Raw genomic sequence first — 26,727 nt, 5'->3', positions numbered from 1 at the left:
TCTGAGTTGTGTATTTTGGTGAATATACTTTGTTATTTGTAAGGTGCTCCTTAAGCCTTATATAAATTGAAGCTAAATGTGTTAGTGAAATGATTTATATTTTGTACCAATAGTCTCATACCAGTTTAAAGGTGTGTATTTCATTGAGATGAAGGTTATTTTTGTGGTTTGTCAATTTTAAGCTTCACTAAAACTTAAAACACATGAATCAAATTTGAGTTAGTGATCTATATTCTATAGCTTTAAAGGGTGCATATTGATTATTAAAGATTTTATATCTACATTTGTTTTTATGTGAATTTAAAGGTTTTGTGATTATAGAACTATATTGATACGGTATTACAATCCTTATTATTTATGATACTATATTTTGATGTGCTTTTCCTTGATATAAAATAAATATTCCTACTTCTTTATTGTTATTAGGTTGTGAAATATTACTTTCTTTTTTCCCTTACCTGTGAAGAAAAATGTAATCTTATTTACTTTTGTTAAACAGAGCTTTACTTTTTTTGTATCTCACAATATTTAGTAATTTTATTAGGTTGAATTAAACTATGTGACTTGTAATAAATGAAATTGGAACATTAATTTAATAAGGTACTTTTTGAAAGAGTTTACATATCTGATCTCCAGATACAACGATTATTATGTTCTTTATTTCTATAAATATCCTACTAATTATTTTTATACCCAAACTAAGTGCACATATATGATAGGAAATAAAAGTTTTTATTAAAGAGTTTCTGTACTTGTTATTTATTACTCCTGTTTACAAAGGAAGATAACTCTGACATGACCCGTCCACAGTTTCCCGGGATACTTTTATGTTCAGGTGTCTATAGAAACTGGAGATAACCCACATTTCCTTCTGAACAGCTGACCTGCCTCTAATATCCACTTTTTGCAAACTGTAAAATAGTACCGGTAGATTAATTTCACATTTAGTTTTAGAAGTTGATATGTCTAGTAAGTTGACATGCATGTCTTTAAAAAAAAATTTCCGATAAATTTTCTGTCCAATTTGTTATATCTTTAAAAAAAAAATGACTAAATAATCCGAGGAACGGAAGAAACTTCCGAAACAACCGTTTTTTGTGTAAAAATATAAATTTAGAATATTCTCTGAAATATTGTTTTCTTAATTCTACTTTGTTCTTGTATATCTGACTTCGTTTGAAATACATTATGAATGTGATTTCTTATTTTATTTAAATCAGATTCACCTTAACCCTGGCTATAAACTAATCAAAATTACATTTATGGATGTGAAAATATTGTTCCTTACTGATATTAAATGCACAGAGTACAAACCATACTACTTGGATTACCGTTAATTTAGTTTTAATCGTACAAACCAAATTTGGATCCTTTCGCCACTGGACATTCAGCATTAAGACTTCTCTGATCTTTATCGTTGTTTCGCTTTATATTGTACCAAAATAATGCTGCTCCCTTAAATTGTAAACCATGGCAAATCACTTATGTCATGAAAGTATTAGCAATTTTATAGTTTGCATAAATGCTTGTACATGTATTGTAATGGAAATAACGTACCTTGATAACAGGTACCCTGACTCGGATCTCAGGAAACACCGTGGCCCCTCCCCTCTCTACATCTGATAACTGATAAAGAATTCAATGTAAGAATTTGTAAGTTTAATATCAAGGACAAGCAACCCTCACAGATAAAGAAAACAAACTTTTCATGTCAATTGCATCAAAGAGTAATAATTAATTAATATAATTATATACTTGCATAAAACACCCAAGTAGCTACACGGTCACCAGACATGCGAATGCTTCTCTCTTCTTTCTTTTGGTATTCCCCTAAAGAAATGTTCTATAAATAAGCAAATATAAAGTGTAAATTCCATAGACAAATATGTGTGAAAAGAAATGACTGTTTATTTTTCTTTCTTTTTGCGAAGAGATAAAGTCATTCAATTCTTTCTTTGTAAAGACTGCGTTTGTATAATATATTTGTAAATAAATTACATGACTTGTCCAACTCTACTGATTGAATTAATAAATTAAAGATGCTGAAAATAGTGACGCAGAAAAACAACCGAAACATTAAATATTAGATTTGTATAAATTACCAAGAAATCCACATGTGGTTTCTGCATTCCACCTACACCAAAGTTGTTGATCTATAAAGTCAAAAAATAGCATGTAAACTCCCATAATGATAGATAGGCCTAGAGAATCATCAGTTTAATTCAATGTGACTGCTTTTTCGAGTGAGCCTGGATTTAGACAGCACCTCGTAATTTTCGGAATCGGAGTAAGATCTGGACACGTGTGTGGACAGTCCCGTGATGAGCTGAATTCTTCTGGTCAGTGGAACCACGGCTTTCGTCTTTAGTTCCGACAACCAGGACCTGACAAAACAAAATAGTCTAATTTCAAATGTCCGATATTGTGGAGACATTTATCAATAGCTATACATTTAATGACTCAGTACCTCTGCTAAAATTTAATTCGAATAATAATTTATTTTATAATATAACGAAAACAGCATAACATATATTTTTTTTATTTTGTACAAGAGAATTAGAAAGTACATGAATAAGACTTACGTTGCTAAGACGTCCTCATTTTCATCAATAGTAGAATCTTTAGAGTATCTCCTTGTCAACTGAATCAATTAAATACAAATATTGATATATATACCACTTACTTATAGATCCACTAACTGAAAACTTCAAAATTAAATGAGAATTAAAACAATGAAATTTATAAATGAATTCAAATGTCTTAATTGTTGATACTTTTCTTTTACAAATAACTTGATGTTTATTCTAGAAAATTTTTTCCGAGAAGAGTTTTTTGGTTGTTTTTTTTTTTAAAGAATGAAATATACAAAATTTGACTTATAAATTGGAAAATTTAAAATTCATAGAAAAGAGTAAGAAAATTAATAAACAAATAGATTTGTTTGTTAAAAGAAATATTTACTTGAAAAACTGAACTTTTGAGAACCATGTCAATCTCTCGATCAGAAATGACGTCATGAAACAGAGAAATTCTGGGATCATGATGAAATATTTCCTCTTTTGACCAGTATATGGGAATGAGGGTTCTTCTGTGATTGCAATTCAATTTGGACAATTCTTTTGGAGACTGAAAAAACATCATAATTAACATGTATATTTCACTACATAGATAGGCTTTTTTTTCCGAAAAATTCTTACAATGGCATGCCATTTCACTCTATATTGGGATTGTGGAAAATGATAATATCGGCTTTTATGATGCTTTGTATACGCTTAATATGATCATTACAATAATTTAAAAACAAATTTTGTTACTGTGTATTTTATTTATTAATTCACAAAGGTAGAATTGTTATTTGTTGTTAGCATAAAGGTGAACAAATTTGTCAATAATTCAGTAAGGCAACAATGGAGAAAAAGTAAACAGCACTTCATTCAGCTCTTTATGTACATCCTCTTTTGATTAGAATTTCATATAAATATATCATATTTGCTTTTTTTTACTGGGAATTTTCTGCTTTGTCAAGTAAAATTTTCAGTAAAAATCTTTATAAAAGTGTAGAAAAATGTAAATACATGACTTTATAAAATGTTATCAAATCCTTATACAATCTCATGTACAGTATATCTACGTTTGTACTTTAAGCTCCCATGAAAAGTGAATATGGTTTTCACCTACACATCTAAAGTATTGATTTTTAATATTCAATTAATTATAATTGTAATTTAGTTTTCACAGAAGAGTGTATCAAACCTGGCCATAACCTTCCAATGTTTATTTTATTTCGAAATAAATTGTTTAAATTGCTCGATCTCCCTTTTTAAAGATTTTGTCAAATCAAATTTTACCAAGGTCACATATATATAGAAATAACAAATTATGACTGACAAGACGAAATAAACGGTACTGATGGAGCATAATAATAGAAAAAATGTCTTCAACTATTTTATCTACCTTGATCTCCCCTCTACACAGTGCTTCATAAGAGGGTTTGTCTGATTCTGGAGCAGTGAGGGTCTTGGTTACGTTAACGTCAGGGTGTTTTAGACAGTAATCGTAAGCCGCAGTCAGTGTCTGATCACCTAACCAAATGACAAAATAAAGGAGTAAAAATTAATGATCAACTAACAAAAAAGCAGAATAGACGACGCGAGCTTAGTGATGAACCGAGAAAAAATTGCTTTCCCTTCATCACATTTCTGGTTCTCTCTCTCTGCCTCCCTCTCTGTCTCTCTCTTTCTCTCTCTCTCTCTCCCTCTCTCTCTCTCTCTCTCTCTCTCAACGATCATTTTAGTTTCTATTTCTTCTCTCTCTGCCTCTCTCTCTCTCTCTTTCACTCTCTCTCTCTCTCAAAAGCAAACCAGCCTTTGAAAGCAATAAGGTTTCATTGGGGACAAAAGTATTTATATACAATCATATTTACAAACTTTCTTTGAATCTACAAAGAGAACTACTATCAAAATCTTTGAGCAAACAAATGTGAAATGTTCATAATATTTGTTTTTTATTATCACTGATATCACTGATATATTTATTAAAACAGGATTAGTTTCAGATAAAGAAATTAAATAGTGTAAGCTTTGAGATTGATTTTCTTCCAATTTGATAAGTTAGTATATTTATCAATGTAACAAACGTGTTATGAATCTGATTTATCGATTGGAATATTCCAACAGACAGGTTTCAATATCAATTTCATATACCAAACAAAAATGTGCCAAAAAGTCATCCAAAGTTTATCATTTTCAAGCTTGGTAAATATGAACTGTAATAGGAGTAGCTCTCTTATCATGATATCTGGGTTTGGCTTAAGTCAGGGAGATTACCTAAGGGCAGAAGTGACTCCAAGATGGTCTTTGCAATGTTGATAAATCCATGCTGAAAGCAGTAAGTAATATATAGATAAACACACTGTCACAAAAGACATCAAACATCGGACCTACTTTCATTACAGTGGATTTTAAATTTCAAACTAAATTAAAGTTCTGTTTTATTGACTAGCCTATTTTAATGAGAAAAACGTCAAAAACTGTAAATTGATAATATATCATTAAAATTTTCGAATTCAAACATCGTTTTACATGATTCAGTATTAATGAAAGTAAATAGTAGGTATACTTCAAGAGTAAATCAAATAATTCCAAAACATGATTTTTTAAGAACGCATCAAATGAGGAGAAAACCAATCCAAAACAAACCGTTTACATTTAAATGCAGTTTTTAACACAACTCTCTATCGGGTTCTTGACATGAAACTGAGAGAACATTTTATAAATTTAAACGATATTTCCTATATATTATAAAAATGTCAACATTTCAGTATAATTCATTAATAACTTTAGAATTTCAACAAATTAATGTACTTTAAATTTTGAAACGAAATAAGAACGATAAAATAAAAATGCGTACTCTGTAATAGGCAGATGCCAGCTCAAACAATCCCCCATGGTATAACCGTGTACCTTTCAAGCTATGGACCATTTGAGTTCTCAGTACAATCTCTTCGTAGTAGAACTCGGGGTGCTCCGCCGCGTACATTATCAGTCTGACAACGTCTTTGTGGGTGAGGCCTCTCCCCCGGTACCCCAGGACCTCCCCCTGCATCAGTTTGTTGATGTCCAGTTTGTAGGTGCGCCAGAGCCGGAGGATCCCCCGCATGGTACCGTTCAGATCCCTCATGACTGGGAGTCTGGTGATGTTGTGTAGGGCCGCGTGATGAGCAGCCTTAAAGTCTGTAGTAATGGTTACACACATAAAATTTAATTAAAGGCATAAAACCAGAAATAATATTGGAATTTTTAAGAAAAAATATCAAAGAGAAACTGAATTGTATTTAAACGGTACCTAAATACAATAAAGATAAAAGATTAAACAGAAGTACAATGGCATTTTTCTCATAAACGAAATATGGAAATAACGAACAGAAATCAAGTTAAAAAATTTATTGACACAATACAAATCTGGAGCAGAGTAAACAAGACTGTCTTAAACATTAGAGCTTGGATCGGGTGTCATGGAGTAGAAAGCATTCTTTTTCGACATCGGTTTCCCTTGCCGTGTGGTCCTTCTCAAAATTGGACAAACGTAGAAAAAAACGTTAATAGTAATCTGACAACCAATCTCTATGATAAACGTGATGAATTTAACTTTACAATCGTCAAATTCCCTTACTTATGCAGCAATATACCTTCATCACCTGCATACGGAGTTTATATATCTCAATAGATTCGATACACAAGAGCATGCTCTACGTACATATGAAAAATTTCTGAAACGAGGAAGAATAAGAAGTCTAGTTTAAAGTCATCATTTCGTAAGTTCTATGGTCGATACAATGACCTTGTCAGTAAATGCAATTTATCATTGAGTCAAATGCTGACTGACGTTTTTCATCCTACCGGGTAATTGTTGGTCCATTATTTATACAATGAATTGACGACATATTTTTTCGATATTTCCCGATCATGACAAGGGGCACACAGCGGGTGTGACCTGTCGTTAGGTGATGCTCATTCCTCCATGGTACCTGATCCCACCTCTGATGTTTTGTAGGTTCATGTTTGCTCTGCTCCTATTTTGTATTGTTTAATGAACTTCTGATCTTGAATACAATTCGTTATCTCCTTATGTTTCATTTTAAGGCTTAGAGATAGAAGCAGTTTGAATATTTTCTAACATTACCTTTAATAATCTTTTATTTTGCAATTTCTCATAAATTGAGACCTTGCATCCTTACATTGTACCAATGTGAACACTTTATTATATGTTCTGACTGGACAGATATTTCGGTTTCCCATTGCAAAAATAGACTTTGCCATTATACTCTAATGAGAGCGGGGCGTATCATTTTGTGACGTTAGTGCTCAAAGCAGCTCTAGTTCAGTAGAAATTTTCAATAAATTGTTTTATCTCTAGTACGTAAAAAAAATTGCGAATTTTATTATTCTCATGCAAGCAACTTTTAGTTTCCCTTTGTTTTCTTTTAAATACTACAGACTTTACATACCAACCTTTAACAGCTGTGACTTTTGTACACTTCTTACAGGCGAGTTTTTCAAAGAGATATAACCAATAAAATACGAATCTTTCTACCAAGTGATAGGTGTTGATTGGATGACGGATGTCATGTGACACATCTTTCTTGTTTGAAATAATTGCTTCGGTTTCATTTATAAATCTGGAATGTAGTACATTTCATTAGCTTAATATAAAATGAAATTAAACTTTAACATGTTTAATTAAAGATATACCTTTCATGATTACTTATTGAAGATTAAAAGCATGTATGCAAACCTTACGATGTTGGCTGGGACTCCCAAAGGTTGAGCATCTACATACTTCTTAATTCCAGCCAGTAGAGCGGGCTCGTACTTGGCCAGCTCTTCCAGCCTATGGACCGAGAGATACAGATCACTGATAACCAAAGTTATTCCCCAAAAAGACAGAAAGACAAGGAAAGTTAAATGCCCGTATTTCATATTTGACCATGAATCTAGCTAGCATATATTTTACAACATGTAAGTATAAAGCTATACTTGGATCTGATTATTTAATGTTTCATGGTAGATGGTCGCGGCGATATACAGCTGACGAAGGATGGTTATGACATCATATATAACCATTCTAGTCGTCCCTTTTACTACATGTCACATATATGTATAGTCGCTACAATTACTACTATATGCTTCGACGATATAGATTTCTTAGATACATCTTCAATTTTAAAGTTTGTCAAGCAAACAAAAAATAATTTTAAAAAGAACATGAAAACAATTATTTATTATAGACAAATGCAATTACACTATAGGATGCGACTTTTGTAGTGGCATACTCATCCGATTTCGAATTGTTCATCATCAAATATTACTTTATCTAATGAAATATTGAGATAACGCTCAAAATCTATTGAGACATTATAAATCGGGAGCAGAACAAAATTCAATAAACACGGACCTCAAAAATATCGGAAGACAGATCGAGTCCCTTGAAGGTGTGAGTAACCCCTGCCGACCAGTCACACTCGCCATGAAAATAACCAAAGACAATTGAATGTGCAGATAACTGTTTTACAATTGATATGAAAAAACATAAACATTCGACTGTATGATAGATTGGGGTTTACTTGCTGACAAAGTTCTGACAATATTAATAGAACTTGCAAAATAATGACTTCGAATATTAGATTGATATCTTTGATTCTTAAACTTGTTTTTTAATAGCTTAGCATGTTTTAGAAATTGTTCTTACGTAGAGCATGCTCTTACGAGGGCTGTTCAATAGATAATGTCCTCGGTACTCAGAAAGAAGCAAAAGACGCTTTTCAATGATTTAGTCTTCATTATTTTACTTATTAAAAAATCTTTTATTATTCAATACATGTCCGTAACATTTTTCCACTTTCCGATTGTTTTTAAAACTCATCTTTGGGGTATGACCCTTTAACAGCTATGACTTTTGGAAAATGGCAGATCCAGTTTTTCCCGGAAGAGATATAACCAATAATAGGTGTTTTTTTTTCAAGTTTGGAAATAGAATCAAGTCAAAAGGTCAAAGATCTGGCGAATGTTGTTAACGTGAAAAAATTTTAAAATTTTAAAATTTTTGAAATAATTGCTTCAGTCTTCATTTATGCGGATCTGGACGTAGTACATTTCATTAGAAATTAAAATGTAATTAATTTAAAATGGTTCTGGGATATACCTTCCTTTGATAAACCTTTTGATTATTTTGCAAAAAAAATGCTTTCTAGAGTCCTTCAGAAACTAAACTATCTCTCCGAATACGAATTTGAACAACGATTCCACTAATTTTTAAGAAAATTGCATGTACATCTGTCTTTGTGCTCTTGCATATATGTGCTCTTGTCAGACATTCGCCGTTTTTATCAAGTATATCTTATGGTAAATTTTGTATCAAGGGTTTTAAGCAAGAATTACGTAGCATATCTGTTTGAAAATAAAACAAACGTGGATAACTACAATTACTGATATTTTAAAGTAATTGTTACGAATTTCGTATACGCTGTTGTTTTCACTCATTTTTCAAAATATAGGGTGACCTTGGAGTATCAAGCTTTTTTACCGTCAAACGTTTCTTAAAAAACAGTGTAAACTACTCCCGATATGATATTTATCAAATCTGCTATGTGCCATAAAGTCATTCATACATCATCAAATATTATTTGTTGAAATTTGTCGAACAAAAATAATTTTATAATTTTTGTGAAAACAATTATTTATTATGCAAATGCAATTATATAATTTTTTATTATTGAAATCTGCCTGCTCTTTTGTCTATAAAACTGGCATTGGTTGCTGTAAATGTCACATATTTCAGTGAATATCTCTTTGGGATTTTTAACAAGTTTTAAACACGGACCTTTAAAATATGAAGCTTTTATTTTCACTCTAGTTTACTGATTCTTTACCATTCATTTATAATGCAAATAACCAATGACAATTGAATTCCAGATCTTTTTACATGAAACTGATATGAAAAAACATAAACTGTTATATGTTTATGAAAGATTCAATAATGAGAGAAAGTCAAGTTAAATGTCATATGATATCTGTTATGTATGTCACATAGTTCAGGACATTATTTATTAAACAGGCCTCGTATAATCAAATCAACAGAAAAATAGTAACCCAATATGCAAGGTAAAAGGGTATATTGCTTAGGGTATATTGCTAGCAAATTTAGAAAATGGACAATTGAAAAATGGAAGTCATCTTATTTAACATAAGGTTTTGTTGTTAGATTAACATAAACATTAAAATTACGGCAGTAAACGAACAGTTTTCGAGCTCAGAAGTCATTTCACACAATACAAATTTTGGTGCAGAGCAAAAACTCACCTAAAAATCATCAGATATGGAATCAGGTGCCATGGAAGAGTGACTATCACATGCCCACAATTCACACTCGTCGTATGCTACTTGTCATGAACGGGGGAAAGTTCATTGACAATTCAGTGCCAATTCAATTTCAATGATAGATTGTATTTGCTGATAATTAATTTGATGACTTCTTTTTTTTCAAGTAAAATATACATATAGATGTGTCAGACTTTGTTGTACAGTGTATCTTTTATTTTAAATTTACTGGGATAAATCGAGTTAAAAATGAGAATATCTATTATTAAATAAATTTATAATGCATCGTCGATGTAGTGGTATCTTAATGTCCTGTTTTGGAATAAGTTATGCTTCATTTGTATAAAAAATCAAACTGAGGTTTTAGTTCTGTAAAGTGAAAAAATATCTTTTACAAAGTAGAACGTAACAAATCTGTACAATTAAAAAAATCACTTTAATGATCGTTACAAAAGGTTATATACAAATTAATTTCTTTGAGATCGGAGATATAAAACAATACTAGTATGACTGGTCTTGATAATAATTTACTCCTCATACGAGTATGTACGAGGGCTGTTCAATAAATAGTGTCCTCGGCGCTCTAAAAGAAGCAAAAGACGCTTCTCAATGATTTAGTCTCATTAATTTAACTTAGACATTTTCTTTGAATTAAAACACATGTCCGTAACATTTTTATCCAATTTCTGATTGTTTTTAGAACTCATTTTTGAGTATGGCCCTTCGTATACTGGATTAGCAGATCCTATGATTTCCTGGACTTGTTTCCTCTTTCTGAAAGGTGTTTTTTTTTATAGTTTTGAAAATGAACCAAGTCAAAGGGTGACAGATCTGGCGAATATTATTGTGTGACAAAATATTACCTTTCGATTTATCACCAAATCTACTTTACTCTTCATGGCGTGTGGGTTTGGACGCTGTCCAATTTAATGTGGATTCCTCATTCTAGTTCCTTCCTCTCAGAAACCTTTCGATTTTTTTGCAAAAGTGTTGCTTTCTAGACTCCTCGGGAAATTGACTTCCCGAATAATAATTTGAACAACAAGACCACTAATATTTAAGAAAATGGCACATATAACTGTCTTTGTCCTCTTGTACTTCATTGCTCTTCTCGGACATTGGCTGTTTTTATCAAGTGAATCTTATTGTAAGAATGTTTCGAGGGTAATAAAGCAATGGATTCAAGTGTAGTTGTCTGTTTGAATTTCAGACAAACGTGGATAACTACAATTTCTGATTTTTTAAAATAATTGTTTAGATATTTTTACAGGGGTCAATTTTACTCATTTTTCAAAACATAGGGTGACCATTGAGTACTTAGCTGTTTTACTGTCAAATGTTTCTTTAAAATAGTGTGAACTACCCTCAAATTGATGCCTATCAAATGTGCTATGTGTTTTTAAGTCAATTAAACATCATAAGTGATATTTTCATGAATTTTGGCAAATAGAACATTGGATGTTGTAAGACCTTGACGCCAAGGATTGTACCCATTTTGATGCCCATTATATCATTATTGTTTATTGAAATCCACCTGCTCATGTGTCTACAGCCATTGGTTGCTGTAAATTTCACAATTTTCAGTGAATATTTCTTTGGGATTCTTATCAAGTTTTACAGCTGCTTAAATGAAGCGTTTATTTTTCACTCTAGTTTACCGATTTTGTATACCATTCATTTTTGAATGCAGTACGAGTCTCGAATAGCCCTTGTTTTCCAGCTTCTCACAATGAAAATATGAGATGAAACGTGGTCATATTAACTGATTTCAATCCATTAAAGATTCAATCATGAGAGAAAGTCAAGTTTAATTTCATATGATATATGTGTTGTATGTCATAGAGTTCAGGACATTATTTATTTAACAACCCTCGTATCATCTGCAGTCAAAAACTTTCTAGTTTCCCCCTCTTGTCTTCATTTCTTAATTCAATTTTCACTCACATTTTCCTTTAAAAAGGATACTAGTAGTATTCTTCAAATGATACATATGGAGATAACTAACAATATTCAAGATTAAAAATCCAGAAAACAATACAAAATAGGAGCAGAGCAAACACGGACCTCCAAAACATCAGAGGTGGGATCGGGTGTCATGGAGGAGTGAGCATCCCCTGCCGACCGGTCATACCTGCCGTGTGCTCCTTGTTATAATCGGGAAATAACGGGAAAACCCGTCTTCAATTCAGTGTATAAATAATGGACTAACAAAAAGGATGATAAAGGTCATTGTATCGAACTTTGGAAAAGATGACTCCAAACGAGACTGTTGATATTCTTAATTCATCAACTTGTTTGTTAATAATTTACCTCGTTTTAGAAATTGTTCGTACGTGGAGCATGCTCCTGCGTATCGAATCAATTGAGATATATATACTCCGTATGCAGGTGATAAAGGTATATTGCTGCATAAGTAAGGGAAGTAGACGATAGAAAAGTCGAAGTCATCACGTTTATCATAGAGCTTGGTTGTTAGACTACATGTACCATTAACGTCTTTTTCAAGAAAAAATATCCAAAATATGAAACATCAGAATGGAAATTACCATTTTTAATTGACGATACGTCGTCGATATATCTAAATGTCGAGTTGAAAGCCAGAGCAAGTGTTTTCTTCTTTCCACGCCAAAGATTTTGCACATTGATTCTTATGAATACAAAAATAGGTCTGCTAATAACGGGGTGCAATTGGTTCCCATTGAAATTCCAATGGATTGTTGGAAGACCTGGTCTCTTAAAACCACATAGATATTGTCAATCAGAAACTAAATCAAATCTATCTGGAATCAAAGTCCTTTATTTACTGAAACCAACCAAATATGAGCAGAGGAAACACAAACGTTTAAAACATCAAAAGATGGTACAATGTATCAGATGTCACGGACTGGTATCAATTCGCTGTAGACCGATCACATCCGGTGGGTGCTTCTTCATGCTCCTTAATGTCTTTCGCTATTAAAATATCAAAATACTTTTAGTACTAGTATGCAATAATGTGTTAACGTAGACTTTGTGGTGCCCTTTATTTCGTGTTCATGGGGGAGAAAATCACACAACTGAGGAATGAAAATGAATATTGTAAATTGATAAAACGTCGTATATCTAGTAATTGTTTAAAGACCTTAGTATGAGATTTCATTTTTTATAAGGTTACATGTTTTTGATGACCTGCTTTCCATTGGATCCCGATTGATTTGAGATTAAAATCGTTTCCTTGTATGTAACACTTTACAAGAGAACAGTATATTCAAAAAAACATCAACATGAACAATTTTATTCTGTTTTAATGTGTTATCTGAAGAACACGGTTGTCACATAGTACCCGCTTAGTTCCTCTTCCATCTGATGGGGAGGAGTCACACTCTCACATATATACGTACCTTCGGGTTACACTGTCATATCTTGGAATACTCAAGTTACATTAAGTCCGCACCTTTCGATCAGATTCTGAATGAATGCACTTTAATAATGGATCATCAAGATAAATCCCATTCAGGACAGTTAGCCCAAACAATATTGGTGCGATGTCAAATCTCAAAATCGTGATATTAAAATGATATAAAATTTACTGGCATTGTTACTTTTTTTAATCCTCCCATTAAAGGCAATTTATGAACGAACACCTCATAAAATTTTATAATTTGTGTCATTGGGTATTGTACACCCATTTAGCTATCGGATCTGATCAATACACTAACGGCAGAACCAGACAATGGCAGTAATAATGCAATGAATAGATGAAAAGCATTTTGTGATTTAATTGGGATATTTCTTTTTTACATCTGCTAATACACAAAAGGAAATTGCCAGCAGGTTTCAACATTTAAAATCAATTAATCTACCAAGTCACATTCCAAAAGACACTTGATCGCTGATCCGCTAACAAATCCGACTAACTGTTTTAGTTTTCATTGAGAATCATTTACATAATCCACGCTCATTTGAGATCTATTTAGGAGGACACAAAGCCTATGAAAGAATGTATGTATTTCTCATGTATTTTTGTGGACGAGAAGTGAATTTGAATTTTAAAGTTCTAAACAAGAGGGGAGATGGTGTTTGCATTGTAAATATACTTAATATGTGATATTTAAACCAACGGTTAAGATCCCGCGGGGTTTGTCACTGTGTGACTGATTTCCTGTGATAAATAATGTCTCAACAACCTTTTGAGGGCCATATCATGGGTATATTAAACTCTGGTGAAACATTCGACCATGCGACAAAGCAGACTGCTCAGCACCATTCATAGTTCCACAATACAACCGTAAGAGGACCATTATTTCTATCTCCAAAGGTCTCCACACCATTCTGGTTTGGCGCGGCGTTCTGTCAATATCGACCGAGGATCACCGAAGGTGATTGGTTAGCGATAATTGTCTCACACTGTGGCATCCCATGCAATGAAGTTATATCAAAAGATTTTTATGGATATGAAACCACGACAAAAATGACAATTTTTGTTGACTTGGCTAAGTCAGCCAACATCAAGTGTACCCGAATGCCAGAGTGGTAAGAAGATTTTGAGACCTTAGTGTCAAACAATGTGACGCAAGGCTTAATATTTTAGAAGTATATTTTTCACTAATACAAAACACGAAACGGGATTGTTAAAAAATTGGCACCCATGTTAGTCAAGGGATTGTGACTTGATTTGAATTTTGAGTCAACAAGATGTCTTTGGCCTTTGATGTTTCTGGGCCGACTTACCGTTTGTCCCGTCAGGCGACAACAATAGAGGAGTTCAGGCATTCTCATTTGGTTCCCTTACGACGTCATCACTCTAGCCTCGATCTTCTGCAGCTCACCCAGGAATCAAAGGATGGTAAACTCCCAACAAGCAGCAGGGCCGTGGACGGTACTAGTATGGGGGTAGTGAAGAAGAAACCCTCCCAGCAGCTTATCGGATATTCTTCCAATTCTGATAGCCGCCCGGGGTCTGAAAACTCGGAGGATGACAAAACGGAATATAAGACTCCACGAAAGTTTCCCATTCTAGGACCAACAAGGCAGCAGGCAGAGTTCTATTTCAAACAAAAAAACAAAGAGTAAGTTGTTTTCAGAAGTTAATTTATTGTGATTTTTTTCTTGCAAGATTGATTTTGTTAATAATATTGAATTAATATAGAATCGTAGTCACTGAGTAATAATAAAATAAGTTATTTTATTTGAAAAACGCCTGTTCATTTAACGGTTGAAAAATTTTAATTTATCCCTCTCATTTTTTTGAAAACCCAAAATTCAGTCTGTAAGATGTTAGTTAAAGACTTTGTTAGACTGAATGAATACATTTACTACAAATGTCCTGTTCAGATATATTCCACTTTACCAGTGTTATTCTCCTGTTGAAGACAAGTTTATTAAATCCCATTATATGAGCAGTCAATATTGACAGAATAGGAGTTTTAAAACCGAACGAGATCTACTTGTTACATCTATAAACACAGTATACAGAATACTTGTCGGGCTATTATCCAACCTTCACCGTGTTAACTAGGTTCGGAAGTTCTGGGGGTCGTGTTTAGGTGTATAGTAACTGATGATAAGTTGACAGTTTGGGGACAGAGAAGAATGTCTCGTCTCTAATTCTCGTCCTCACATTTCTAGATCCTCCCCGATTATTTCTTAGCGGATATATAGAATGAAAATTATATGTAAACCGTGGAAACACAAATTTATAGTGATTACTTTAGAAGTATTTAATGCTCACCCTGAGTAGTTTGGTGTAAAATAAATATTGCTCTATTTATTTTTTTTTAGTTTCGTGTAAAAGATACACAATATTTTTTTGTAAATAGGATCTCTTGAAGATATCAAATAATGTAAATAATGGACAGAAAATAAGTCATAAAAATTTCCTTTAATAGCATTTTACATTGACACATAATATATTACATTATCGTAATAGAATATCTTGAGGGATAAAGTCAAACAAAACTGTTTGGTTTTTAACAACTTTGTAAATACCATGAATTCATAACTGTCTTGAATTCTGGTATTCTTATAAGAGCTGTAATCGTATGTTGAAAAGTCGATGACGAAAAACACCTTCACACTCAAAATTATGACGAGAAGAATTCGTCATTTTGCACGAATATTTTACAAATTGTTTGGCAACGACCCTTGGTTCCTGCGTTGCTATATGGTGAGAAATCTGCAGTGTGTCAAGCGTGAAGAGATTAGGTGATTTAAGTAATTGACATGCTTTTAATTTATTACAGTAGGTGTTTCAACTTTTAAAATGTTTTTAATCCTTTGCAACAACGTTGCATTAAACTCATTTGAAATATTTTAACAGTGACATTAAATGAAACGTAGAACTCTGTAACAATTTCTTTACCAAAAAAAAAATGATCAGTTACCCATTAAATATTCATGGCATTTTGAAATCGATGCGGCGATAAAAATTATTTTTTCATAGTTTCTTAATGATTAGCATACCATTGATACTGTATAGATCTAGAGTTAGAAGTACATGTAATTTCTGACATATTTTATTTTATCAAATAAAATTTGCAACAATAGTCGCAGATTTTATTTAATAAAATATAAAATATGCCAGAAAGAACACAAAGAGTTGTGATAACGTTGGACAAAGGCATGCACATGGCAATTTCTCACTCTCTCTGTTGTTTGTCCGCAAAAACTTTAATCTTGCCCATTGCTTTTGAATGTCTATGGATAAGGATTTTATATTTCACAGGTGTATTCCTCCTGTAGCACCTTTTTCAGGTACCCAAAATATTTTTAACTCTTGACCATGACCTTGGAGTCCGTCCCATTTTTGCAAAAAAATTACCAAACTTTAATTGTCGTCATGACTTTTGAACAGTTGAAGCTAGGGCTTTGATCCTTTAAATGTGTATTCATAGTGACAAAGTTTTTCAAATGATATAAATATTTCTGACCTTGACCCTAGCGTTTGACCCATTTTTACAAAAAACATTTATCTTTGCCATAACTTTTGAATATTTATACTAGGGCTTTTATATTTCACAGCTGCATTTCTTATTAAAAGACCTTTCTTTGGATACCAACAAATTTTACCTTTTGACCTTGGAGTTGCCCTACTTTTGAAAAACTTCAATCTTGGCCATATTTACAATTGGTCCAAGAGCTTTAGTATTCACTTGTATATTTCTTATAGCAAGATCTTCTCCTGGGTATCATTTATGTATAGCCTTTGAGGCTTTGACCTTGGAGTTTGAGCCACTTTTAAAAACATTTACTGGTATCTTGGACATAACTTTTTAAAGATTAGTGCTGGGGCTTTCATATATATATATTTTCAAATATATATTTTTTGACAAAAATCCTTTGTTTGGGTAATAACCATTTAGATTTCATTGAATTTGGAGTAAAACTTACATTAGAGAAACTTCAATCATAGCCAAAAGCTGCTATACGTGTTTCACAAGCAATGCATATTTTATTTTTAACAATAAATTATACAATACAAAGACAGTGATCGGAAGGTCATGAGTTTGAATCTCGCGACTGACATAAGTCGATAAAAAAAGATAGCAATTTTTCTTTATCCATGCGCTCGGTACTTTGAATTGAAAGTTGCAGTCATTCGGACACCTAAAAAAACCGAAGCCCATCGCCATCCGCGTTGGCACTCACTGCTCAATGGTAATGGGTGCCGAGTATTTAAGATCAAATTTGAAGCCCTTCACCATTATATCGAGACGCCTCTATATAAGTGAAAAATTCTGGAATGGGATTTAAAACAACATACAAGCAATCAATCAATCAATCAAAAACAGTATCAAACAAAGGCTACAGAATTTCAAAAAATGAAATTTTGAAATGTAATTTCACTCTACTTTTGTGACAGTGAGATTTTATACTTTTTGGTGAGAACTAATCTGATGAATGTAATTTAATAGAGTACTTTTCTGATAATAGTAGATGAAATATTTTTTCTAAGGTTATGTTTGTCCAACAAATCTTCCATACATCTTGCGACAGGAGTTTTCTCAGAGTTTCTTGGTATATATTCATTTTAAAAGAATTTTTTGTTTGTGACAAGAAAGGTTGGCGCAACTTAACTGGATTAGGAAGATTAATTTCGTATTTAATAAAGTTTAATGTAAGAATACAAATTTGGTCAGATTAACCATTAAAACTCTTAATCATTTCACCTGATTTTCACGCCTGCTCTGTAAAATAAAGGTATTAGAGTACTAGTACATATCATGAAAGTATGACGCTGCAAATTTCTCTTTGCTCTCATAGTCAAGTACTTTACATTTCTAGTATTCTTCTGCGATAAATTAGGGCATTAACTCTTCTCATTATGACGAAAGTGACATCTGTTTATTCATATTTGTTTATGTAGGGGATATTTAAATTTAAGATATTGATAATCCATAAGCTTCATCATATTTTTATTAAACATAATCAATTATTTTAATATCGGAATATATTGACCTATTAATATGAATAACGTAGTTCGTGTGCGATGTCATTTCCGAGTTAAAGTACCTGAAGAGAGAAATATTTTAATTCAGTAAATCATCTTAGAAGGAACGTGTTATGATGTGACTGAACATAAAAATAAAGTCAAAAAATTTAAGTGCTTGTCAATGAAGTAAATAATGACATATAAATTTTCCAAACCAGAAAAAGTTTGAAGCATTTGATATAGGTAATCATTTCGTATATCCGGCTTAATCTTCTATTAATTTGACTTACATAGGGAATTTAAATGGTAATTAATGGTTATTTTGGATGTAGAATAGTTTCTCTATTAAGGCTGAATGCTTGTAGTAAAGTGCAATCTTAGTTTAAAATATCATAACATTATATTTCTTCAACATTTATGTATATGTCAAGCAGAACAAATCAAAATTCCTATCTTTGTATCTTCATCAGAATAAATTTGACGAAAGTAACTCTTAGAAATGTCATCATTTGCGTAGTAGTTATGAATTCGAACTTTTAAAACAAGTAAATCGATGCACTTCATCGTTCATTAATATAGCCATTAAGAGCAAGAATTCAAAGGGTACTGTAGATCATGAAGCCCTTTCTCGACTTATTCTGTTAGAAATTAAATCCGCTGAATTTTTGAAATGGTAAAATTAACCTTACTAATTTTCAGCACTGCCGATAACAAACCAAGGGGATGTACATCCGATATTGTCTCGAAATTTATTTACCGATCTTTTCTAACAGATCGTGGGCATGGACATATAACTCCTCTCATTTATTTTTTCCAGTCTTTCAAACGCACTAACCCCAGTGAGATCAAATTGCACTAAAACATATCAAACAAGATGTGTTTGTGAAACACTATGCGCCCGGTGGCAACAAAGTTCAAAGAAGCTATTTTTAGCATATACGTCACAGTCAAGGTCACAAGGTCATTGTCCTTTGAAAGAACCGAATTAGTGGAGTAGGCATACTAAGTATGAAGACTCTATCTCCTATGGTTCGAAAGTAATGGCAAAAGTTTGAAAAAGCTATTTTTAGCATATAGGTCACAGTCAAGGTCGAAAAGTAAATGCCCTTGGTGTCATTTGAAAGAGCTTAATTAGTGGAGTACGCATACTAAATATGAAGTCTGCATCTCTCACGGTTCAAAAGTTATGGTGAAGGTTAATGTTGACAACAGACAGACAAACAGACAACCAGATAAACAGAAAAACAGACAGACAAACAGACAGACAGGACAAAAAAATATACGCCCAGAATCTATTAATTCGGACGCATAATTACTATTTTGGGAATAGATTATAGAAAAAAAGGCAAAAAAAAGTCTGAATTTGTGTTCACCAAGGTAAGAAGCTTCTTTCGTTGTTAACCATGGGCCTCTATAGCACATTGAACACATTTTGTAGAATTTTAGGAAATGTCCTCAAAAGTTATCTTAATTTTCCAAATAAAAAACAACACGATTCAAAAAATTTAAAGCACGTTATAGATATTAAAGTTTCACATTACTCGTGAGTAATCTGAGTGCCATTTCAGAAAATTCTTCCTCTTGTAAGGGTTCGTGTCTGGAAGACCTAAACAAGCCAGACTGGTGTGTAAATTAGCCGTATTACCCGGCTATGTCCTTGTTCACAATTAATGCAAGATTTTCAAAACATTGTCAAAGAATTTTAAAAGTTATTCTACACGCTAATTTACATCAGGTCGAGTCATTAGAAGACCTTATCAGATAGGATTTTATTCAGCACAGAGATTACTACCAGTGCACAAAGACGGGAATTTAACTAGGGTCATCTTTACCCACAAACAATAGGGTATTGATAAATCTATTGTCTGATTGACAGGTGCCCGCTTGACTGTTCTCTTTGTTGTATTTATTCCAAACTTTTCACTGTGTCCAAAGACCAGTACTTACATTTACAAAGCCTAATTTCAACAAAGGAAAGTTTAATATTCATTTGCAATTTGTTACTCAGAGTTTCCATGGCGGATATTTTATGGAATCCGTGCTTTTAGATGGGAAATTAGTTTCATTGTTTATTGGAACTGTTTGGCGTCTTTAATTTGTAAACAAATGTCTCTTCTGATGGTACAGCCGGAATTCTCCAGGCAGTGCGTCAAGAAACCGGGACCTGATTTTACAAAACGGTCCAGAAAGCACGCCAGGTAATGAACGCGATATCAAATTTTATTAACTATCAGATATCCTTATTCCTTCGGAATATTAAAACTTTGACAATAATAATACAGACCGATATTAAATTATGTTCTAAAGTATACAAATCAAATTTCAATTTTCTCCAAGAATTAAGGTCTAGTCTTAGAAGCGTGTTATGTTGGTGACATATCGTTAGATAAGAATTACTGAGAACCATGCATATCACTAACGTAAAAAATGACATGGAATATAACTATAAAATAAAAGGTATTAACACCCCTCCCTACCAAATGTAATAACCACAAAATGAGGCTAAATCTGGGGATTTTATTTGTAATTGTATTTGAAACATGAAGCAATAAAATCCCCGAATTTATAACTTGTGTTATTTTATATGGTGCTTTATAACATAAACCCTCGTTATAATTAATTTTATTCCTCAAGTATTGAGATTTGTTGTGTACATTATTTATTGAAAGGCAGAATAGGAACAGTCGATAAAATAAAGTATTTACTTATTATTTTATACTGCATCCATTACATGTATATATTAATAAAGTTGTCATCAAATTGTTTGTTTTTAAACAAATCTGAAAGAGATTCTTTTATAAAACTCAATGAAGTACATTTTAATTTCAATAATGACGGCTAATTTATGAAAAAATATGACATTTTGAAATCAGTTACATGTGCAATGCAACGATATATCACATCGATAATTCAATTCAATGAGATTGCTACTTAAAGTTTTATGACACGAAGCACTGAATGAAATGCCAAAATAAATAATAAATTAAAATATTTTTAGTTCTTTAATATGAATTAATGCCACGTGTCACAAACACCTAGATACCCGTCGTTTCGTCACGTGTAACAATCATTCATCGTCCAATCTTTGTCAAACTAATCGTATACCTCCCGGTGTTTTCAATTATTTATAGATTTTAATCAGAATATACAAAATTAATGTCATATTCCATCAATTAGGCTGAATTCACCAAACATTTAATTAATAAGAGTGAGCGGGTTTTCCGGATGAGACCTTACAAAATGAGGCCTCAAACACGGCAGGCGTTTGCACCACAGGCACTTGGGGTATGCCCCCCCCCCTTTCCCATTTTTTTCTTTTTAAATCTGGGGTCGAGTCACATTTTCCAAAAACGATATATTTAAAAACAACTTATAGAGACAAAAGAGTTACATTATTGATAACATATAGTTCATATTAGAATAGAAAAATAGGAGAAAGGTGACTCGACCCCAGATTTAAAAAGAAAAATAAATGGAAAAGGGGGCTCCTACCCCCCAAGTGCCTGTGACAATAATGAAGAGCATAAACAAATATTTCCATTGAAATTTTTTATTAGTTACCTATAACGGTATATATACGTGTATAGGGTAGGAAAACATTGTATAGCTGAAATAATTAACAATAGCTGTCATTGCATGATGGGTTCAAACTATTTATACAAACTATTTTTTACTTGATAAAAAATGTGTCCTAAGTCGAAGGCCTAAAAACAACTATCGATATATTTGTAAGAATGATATCAGTACCTTGAAATCAGGAGGAGAAAGTACTGGGGTGCATTACAAATATAGCCATTACAAATGTTTTGGTCAAGGTCACACCTTTAGAAGATTTCAATTTCATTTGACAAGCTTTTGTTTCCTTTGAACTTTTGTGTAAGTAATGGATCTATAAGTGCTATTTCTTATTTTAGAATTTTTCAATTTTACAATCTCTACAAATCTTAAGCGACAGGGAAATTGAATTCCTGGAGTGGTGAATAATTCAGAGCGAGGCAATTAGAACTGTAGATTCGCCCTCAGAAGACAAAACAAGGCATGTCGATTATATGTATTGAATTGTCAGACAACGCTTCTATCTATAATTACTATTTTGATCCTTTATTTTACACCATATAAACCGACAGAAATTCCTCCATTTACCTTCTCCAGGTAAGATAAGATAGAACCATGACCTCACCTGTTAAAACACCTTTGTTAAAATTTTAATATTTAAAAAACACGTCCCTATCATATTGTTTAGAATTTTTTTTTGAACTTTTAAGACCTGCTGTCAGAGGATTTGCACCAAATAGAGCGCTATATACACTGAAGCTTTCAATCGACATATGTATTCCTAACATCTTGCCTTTTTTAAAGATGGATTGATGTGTTGTAGATCTTTAGCGATTTTTTTTTATTACTGGATTCCGCAATATCTTAAGGATATTTATCTGAGGTATGCAGTGTATTTCTGATATTGGATATTAATTCTATTTTTTGATATTTGGATAATAATTGTGACATATGATACGCTAAGACATGTATCGGATGGATATGGAATATAAGAAACCTTTTTTGAGGTGGTTTAAAGGATTTCGATTACCATTACTAAGGTAGTATCATTATTACTCATGTAAGAAATCTTTTTTAATGACTTTTTAATATCGTGACATTTTCTGCATTTAAAAACATTGTTTATGATAGAAGAAAATGTAATATTGAGAACAAATTATCCAGAAATGAAAATCAAGTATTAGATGATTTATGGATTTCAGTTGACTTGCACTGATTTGGAAATTCAAAAACTGAAGCTCCCGGTATAACTAATTGAAGTCACATAAATTTTAACTTTTGCATCTAGATACTTAGGTTTTATTCCGATCGTTTTTAAAAAATCATTTTCTATTTGCAAGCCGTTGCTGAAGAGGACCACGAGAGTTTCAAATTGAGTGAGATTCTAAATATTTATATGGTTTTACCACGTTAAACAGAGAACAGTGAAAGGAAAGGAAACGCACTATGTGTTGATTAATAACTACCCATACATAATATTCAATGTAAATTAAATTAATATAATCAAATTTGAATTGAAGTTGCATAAATGAAGTGCAAAAACCATTCTCTTTCGTATTCATACAAACTTTTTCCCCCAGATATTTTAACAGTCTTTTATAAGTTTAACAGTCTGAGACCGTAATGCAGTGGAGACGAGTATCCCCTGGTTCTCTGGTCCGCGTATTTTGAAGCAATTATTTCTTCAAATTCCTCGTTAAAATTACGAGAAGTTGTACGTCGGTTACAATGCGGGGTCATAGGTTTCATAGCATCACCGGTGATTCCGTCTCTATCGATTCAATCTATGTTTCAATTAAAATCCCAGTAAAAGCCAGAAAGATGTAATACAAGTTAAATGTCAAATTAAGTAAAGCCGATCCGATTACCGCTAATTGATTCAGGTCTTTTGACTCCACGCAACCATATTTTCTGAATATACAATTAATCAAAAGAACTTTACTTGGCGTATATCAACTGTCAAAAACGATATTGAGGAAAGTTTTAAATTCCTCCGGACAATGGGTTGATCCGACTTTTCTTTAGTCCGGTAGGATCACCCAACCCATTTTTATTGTGAAAGTTTTATTTGATGTGTCCCTTAACTTAGCAGGAAAACGTGATTTATATTTTCATTAATTTCAAAATTAGTTGTGGATTTTATTAATTATAAGTCATTCCTGTTTCAAGATATAATGGATTGATTTCATGCATGACGTACAGAAATGCGAACATGTATATATAAACAATCTTGATATTTGAAAATAAGTGGACATAATGGAGTAGTTTATCAGCTATACTAAGGATGGAAACATGTGCTGCAAAACATAGATTATAATCATGTTAAGGTATGCTTCAACGTGAAATGAAGATTAATTAAACAAAATTTCTAACCGACATTAAATATTTGATTAACCCATTTATGCAATATCGAGTTAATTGCAATTTTAATTAGGCATGACAGTTTGAATTAGAAAAAGTAAATATTTGAAATGCTTCAGTAATTAAAATGAGCATATCGGATTTCCTTTTTTAAAATACATGTATTGTCATTTATAAAACAGAATGTACTTTAGTGTTTTTCACTAATTGTATGGAGAGAGAGAAAGAGAGAGAGAGATTTGTAAGAATATTGCTTTTTTGATTCACCTTATAGAGTATTCAGCTCATTTATTTTCTCCGATGACTGCAACAATGGTTGCATTTCGAATGCTTGAAATTTACATCATTGCTGAAAAATTCAAAGTATTTCCATTAAAAAAAGATTTTTATTTAATTGACAAGAAAAAATTATATTAGTTAACTCTTTCCCTTCTCCGCCATGTAAATTCGGTGTAAATAAAAAAGTAACTTTAAAAATTTGTCAATTGGAATTCAAAACCCCTCTCATTTGAATAAATATTTTGCAAAAAAAACTTTTAAGTACATATAACCATTAACGAAAATATAATCGACTTTTAGTATACAGTTGAGAGAAATTTTAGTCCTGGAGAAACGAGACACATTTTTTATTATGACGTAATAAAAATGTATCAGGGTGAAAGTTTATCTTAAATACATGTAATGCAAAATTCTTACAAAGCTTCTTAACAATGCAGTTTTCTCTATAATTTGGGCCTCAGCTATTTCAAGAATTGATTATTAATCTACTCTAGCATGTTTTTAAACAGCTTTGCATAGTTTAAATTTTGAAGACTTTTACAGTCTTTCAAGATTATCAAAAGACCAATGTCTTATAAAGCTTTTTCTCTCCATTGTTCATGTTTAACTTAATTATACAGGCATTTACTCCACATGACCTTCATTTTCTCTTAGAATCTCTCAGAATCTTTTTGAACCATATAGTGTTGATAATATGTTGACAACACATTGTAAAACATTTGGCATGATCCTGCGTTGCTTTCCTGATATAAATATTATACCTGTGTTTCAGGTTACAAGGATTGACGTTAAACAGTGGGTCCTCGTCTGAGCACGGGAAGCACCTCAACTCCAACGAGAAGGCGCTCCTAGATTCTAACGATGAAGTGGAGAAATTACGGGCAAGCTTCGCTAGTCTTACAACGACATCACTGGGACATCAAAACTCACAAAACTTTAACGATGTTCGGTTCCTGGCAGAGCTCGTGAAACCTATGCAATACAGACTCAAACTAAACAAGAGAAAAGAAAAAGTGATCTTCCCATCAAAATATGGCTACCATCCCCGTTCACATTCGCCAACCTTCAAAAGGTTAATTCAGGCCACGGAAAAATTAGAGACTATTGCAAAAGAAGAGAACGAGGAGCTGAGAGCTAAGGCAGAGCTAGAACGAAGTTATACCATTCACTCTACATCGGGTTTTGAAAACCCTTTGAAAAGGGAAGTTAGGAGATATGGTACTTACAAACTAAGTGTTCCCGAAACCTTCCCTAGAAACAATGTTAGTGAAGTACCCACACCGAAAGTAGAACCTTTGGTTCTCCCTATCTCAAAGGGACTCCAAATTCCTCAGGAATACCCCCCAAAGGAACCTCCGGTGGAGGAGGAAATTGAGGAAGAGGAGGAGGACGAACAAGACGACGAAGATGACTATGTTTCAGAAGAGGAAATTACGTCAGAGGCTTATTTTAAAGTAGACTTCCGGGTGAACGATAGCTCGCATGCGCAGCTCCACTTGTTTTTGCCAAAAATCAATGATGTTGACAACGAATCAAGGACTGCTCGATACGGTTCAGGTTCTGTGAAAAATGAAGTTAAAAAGACTGGGAAATTACCACATATATCAAACTCTCAATCGTCCGGGTCAAATCGTAACCCTAATGTGCGCAGAAGCAGAAAACCGGATGCTTCGCGGAAAAAGAAACGGAGACTTGAACGAATCCGGTCGGCAGCAGACAACGATCATCGACGGGTCAGGGATCACTTGAATGACGTGGCTACGATGATGTCGATCGAACAGGACAGTCACAATAAAAAGCATGAACATGATTCCCTTTGTCAATTTGAAAACTGTCCGTATCATTCTATACCTAAAAATAATATAACAGTCAGCTAATACAGGTTATAATGTCTTTTGTTGTAATCCACAAATACAATTACAATTTTATCTTCTTATCATAAAGAAAATTCCAGATGTTTTTACGCAAGTGAAATAAGCAAATAATTTTATTTGAACTCGTGATACTGAAATAATGAAATTTTATTTTGTAAATGTATCTTGTTAATGATGACAAATAAAAATACAGAAATAATCACACATGATACTTTACTTGCATTCTGTTAAAACACATATCAATTGCAAACAATCCAAGTAAATGCACGGGACTCACGACGGGTTTAATAGATAAACAGGGAATATTTACTCCTTCAAGGCATCTAATCCCACCTCAGAAGTGTCCAGAAATTCGTGTTTTATGCCATTTCAA

At 32.6% G+C, this 26,727-nt stretch overlaps 2 protein-coding genes across 3 annotated transcripts; one reads left to right on the top strand and one right to left on the bottom strand.

The window, feature by feature from the left end:
• Positions 1-773: 773 nt before the first annotated feature.
• Positions 774-7,495, bottom strand: LOC134245312 (prolyl 4-hydroxylase subunit alpha-1-like). The gene is made up of 13 exons (XM_062727624.1): positions 7,294-7,495; positions 7,011-7,177; positions 5,410-5,732; positions 4,827-4,878; positions 3,955-4,082; positions 2,962-3,126; positions 2,583-2,641; positions 2,267-2,384; positions 2,103-2,153; positions 1,760-1,843; positions 1,558-1,626; positions 1,359-1,455; positions 774-911 (listed from the first exon to the last, which is right to left on the bottom strand). The coding sequence occupies exons 1-13, from the start codon at positions 7,476-7,478 to the stop codon at positions 832-834; spliced, it is 1,578 nt and encodes a 525-aa protein (XP_062583608.1). The 5' UTR covers positions 7,479-7,495; the 3' UTR covers positions 774-831.
• Positions 7,496-13,721: 6,226 nt separating this feature from the next.
• Positions 13,722-26,479, top strand: LOC134245310 (uncharacterized). 2 transcript variants are annotated; one of them, XM_062727621.1, is made up of 2 exons: positions 13,722-14,923; positions 25,253-26,479. In XM_062727621.1, the coding sequence occupies exons 1-2, from the start codon at positions 14,550-14,552 to the stop codon at positions 26,355-26,357; spliced, it is 1,479 nt and encodes a 492-aa protein (XP_062583605.1). In that variant the 5' UTR covers positions 13,722-14,549; the 3' UTR covers positions 26,358-26,479. The 2 variants fall into 2 exon arrangements, with proteins under 2 accessions (XP_062583605.1, XP_062583606.1); XM_062727622.1 differs by lacking the exon at positions 13,722-14,923 and adding an exon at positions 20,243-20,483.
• Positions 26,480-26,727: the final 248 nt, after the last annotated feature.

The sequence above is a fragment of the Saccostrea cucullata genome, unplaced genomic scaffold, assembly GCF_032062105.1.
Source record: "Saccostrea cucullata isolate Sc308-1 unplaced genomic scaffold, CSIRO_AGI_Scuc_v1 ctg125, whole genome shotgun sequence".
In the NCBI taxonomy this organism is placed as follows: Eukaryota; Metazoa; Mollusca; class Bivalvia; order Ostreida; family Ostreidae; genus Saccostrea; species Saccostrea cuccullata.
The sequence above is the reverse complement of the archived record's forward strand: the minus strand, read 5'-3'. Positions and strand labels throughout refer to the sequence as shown.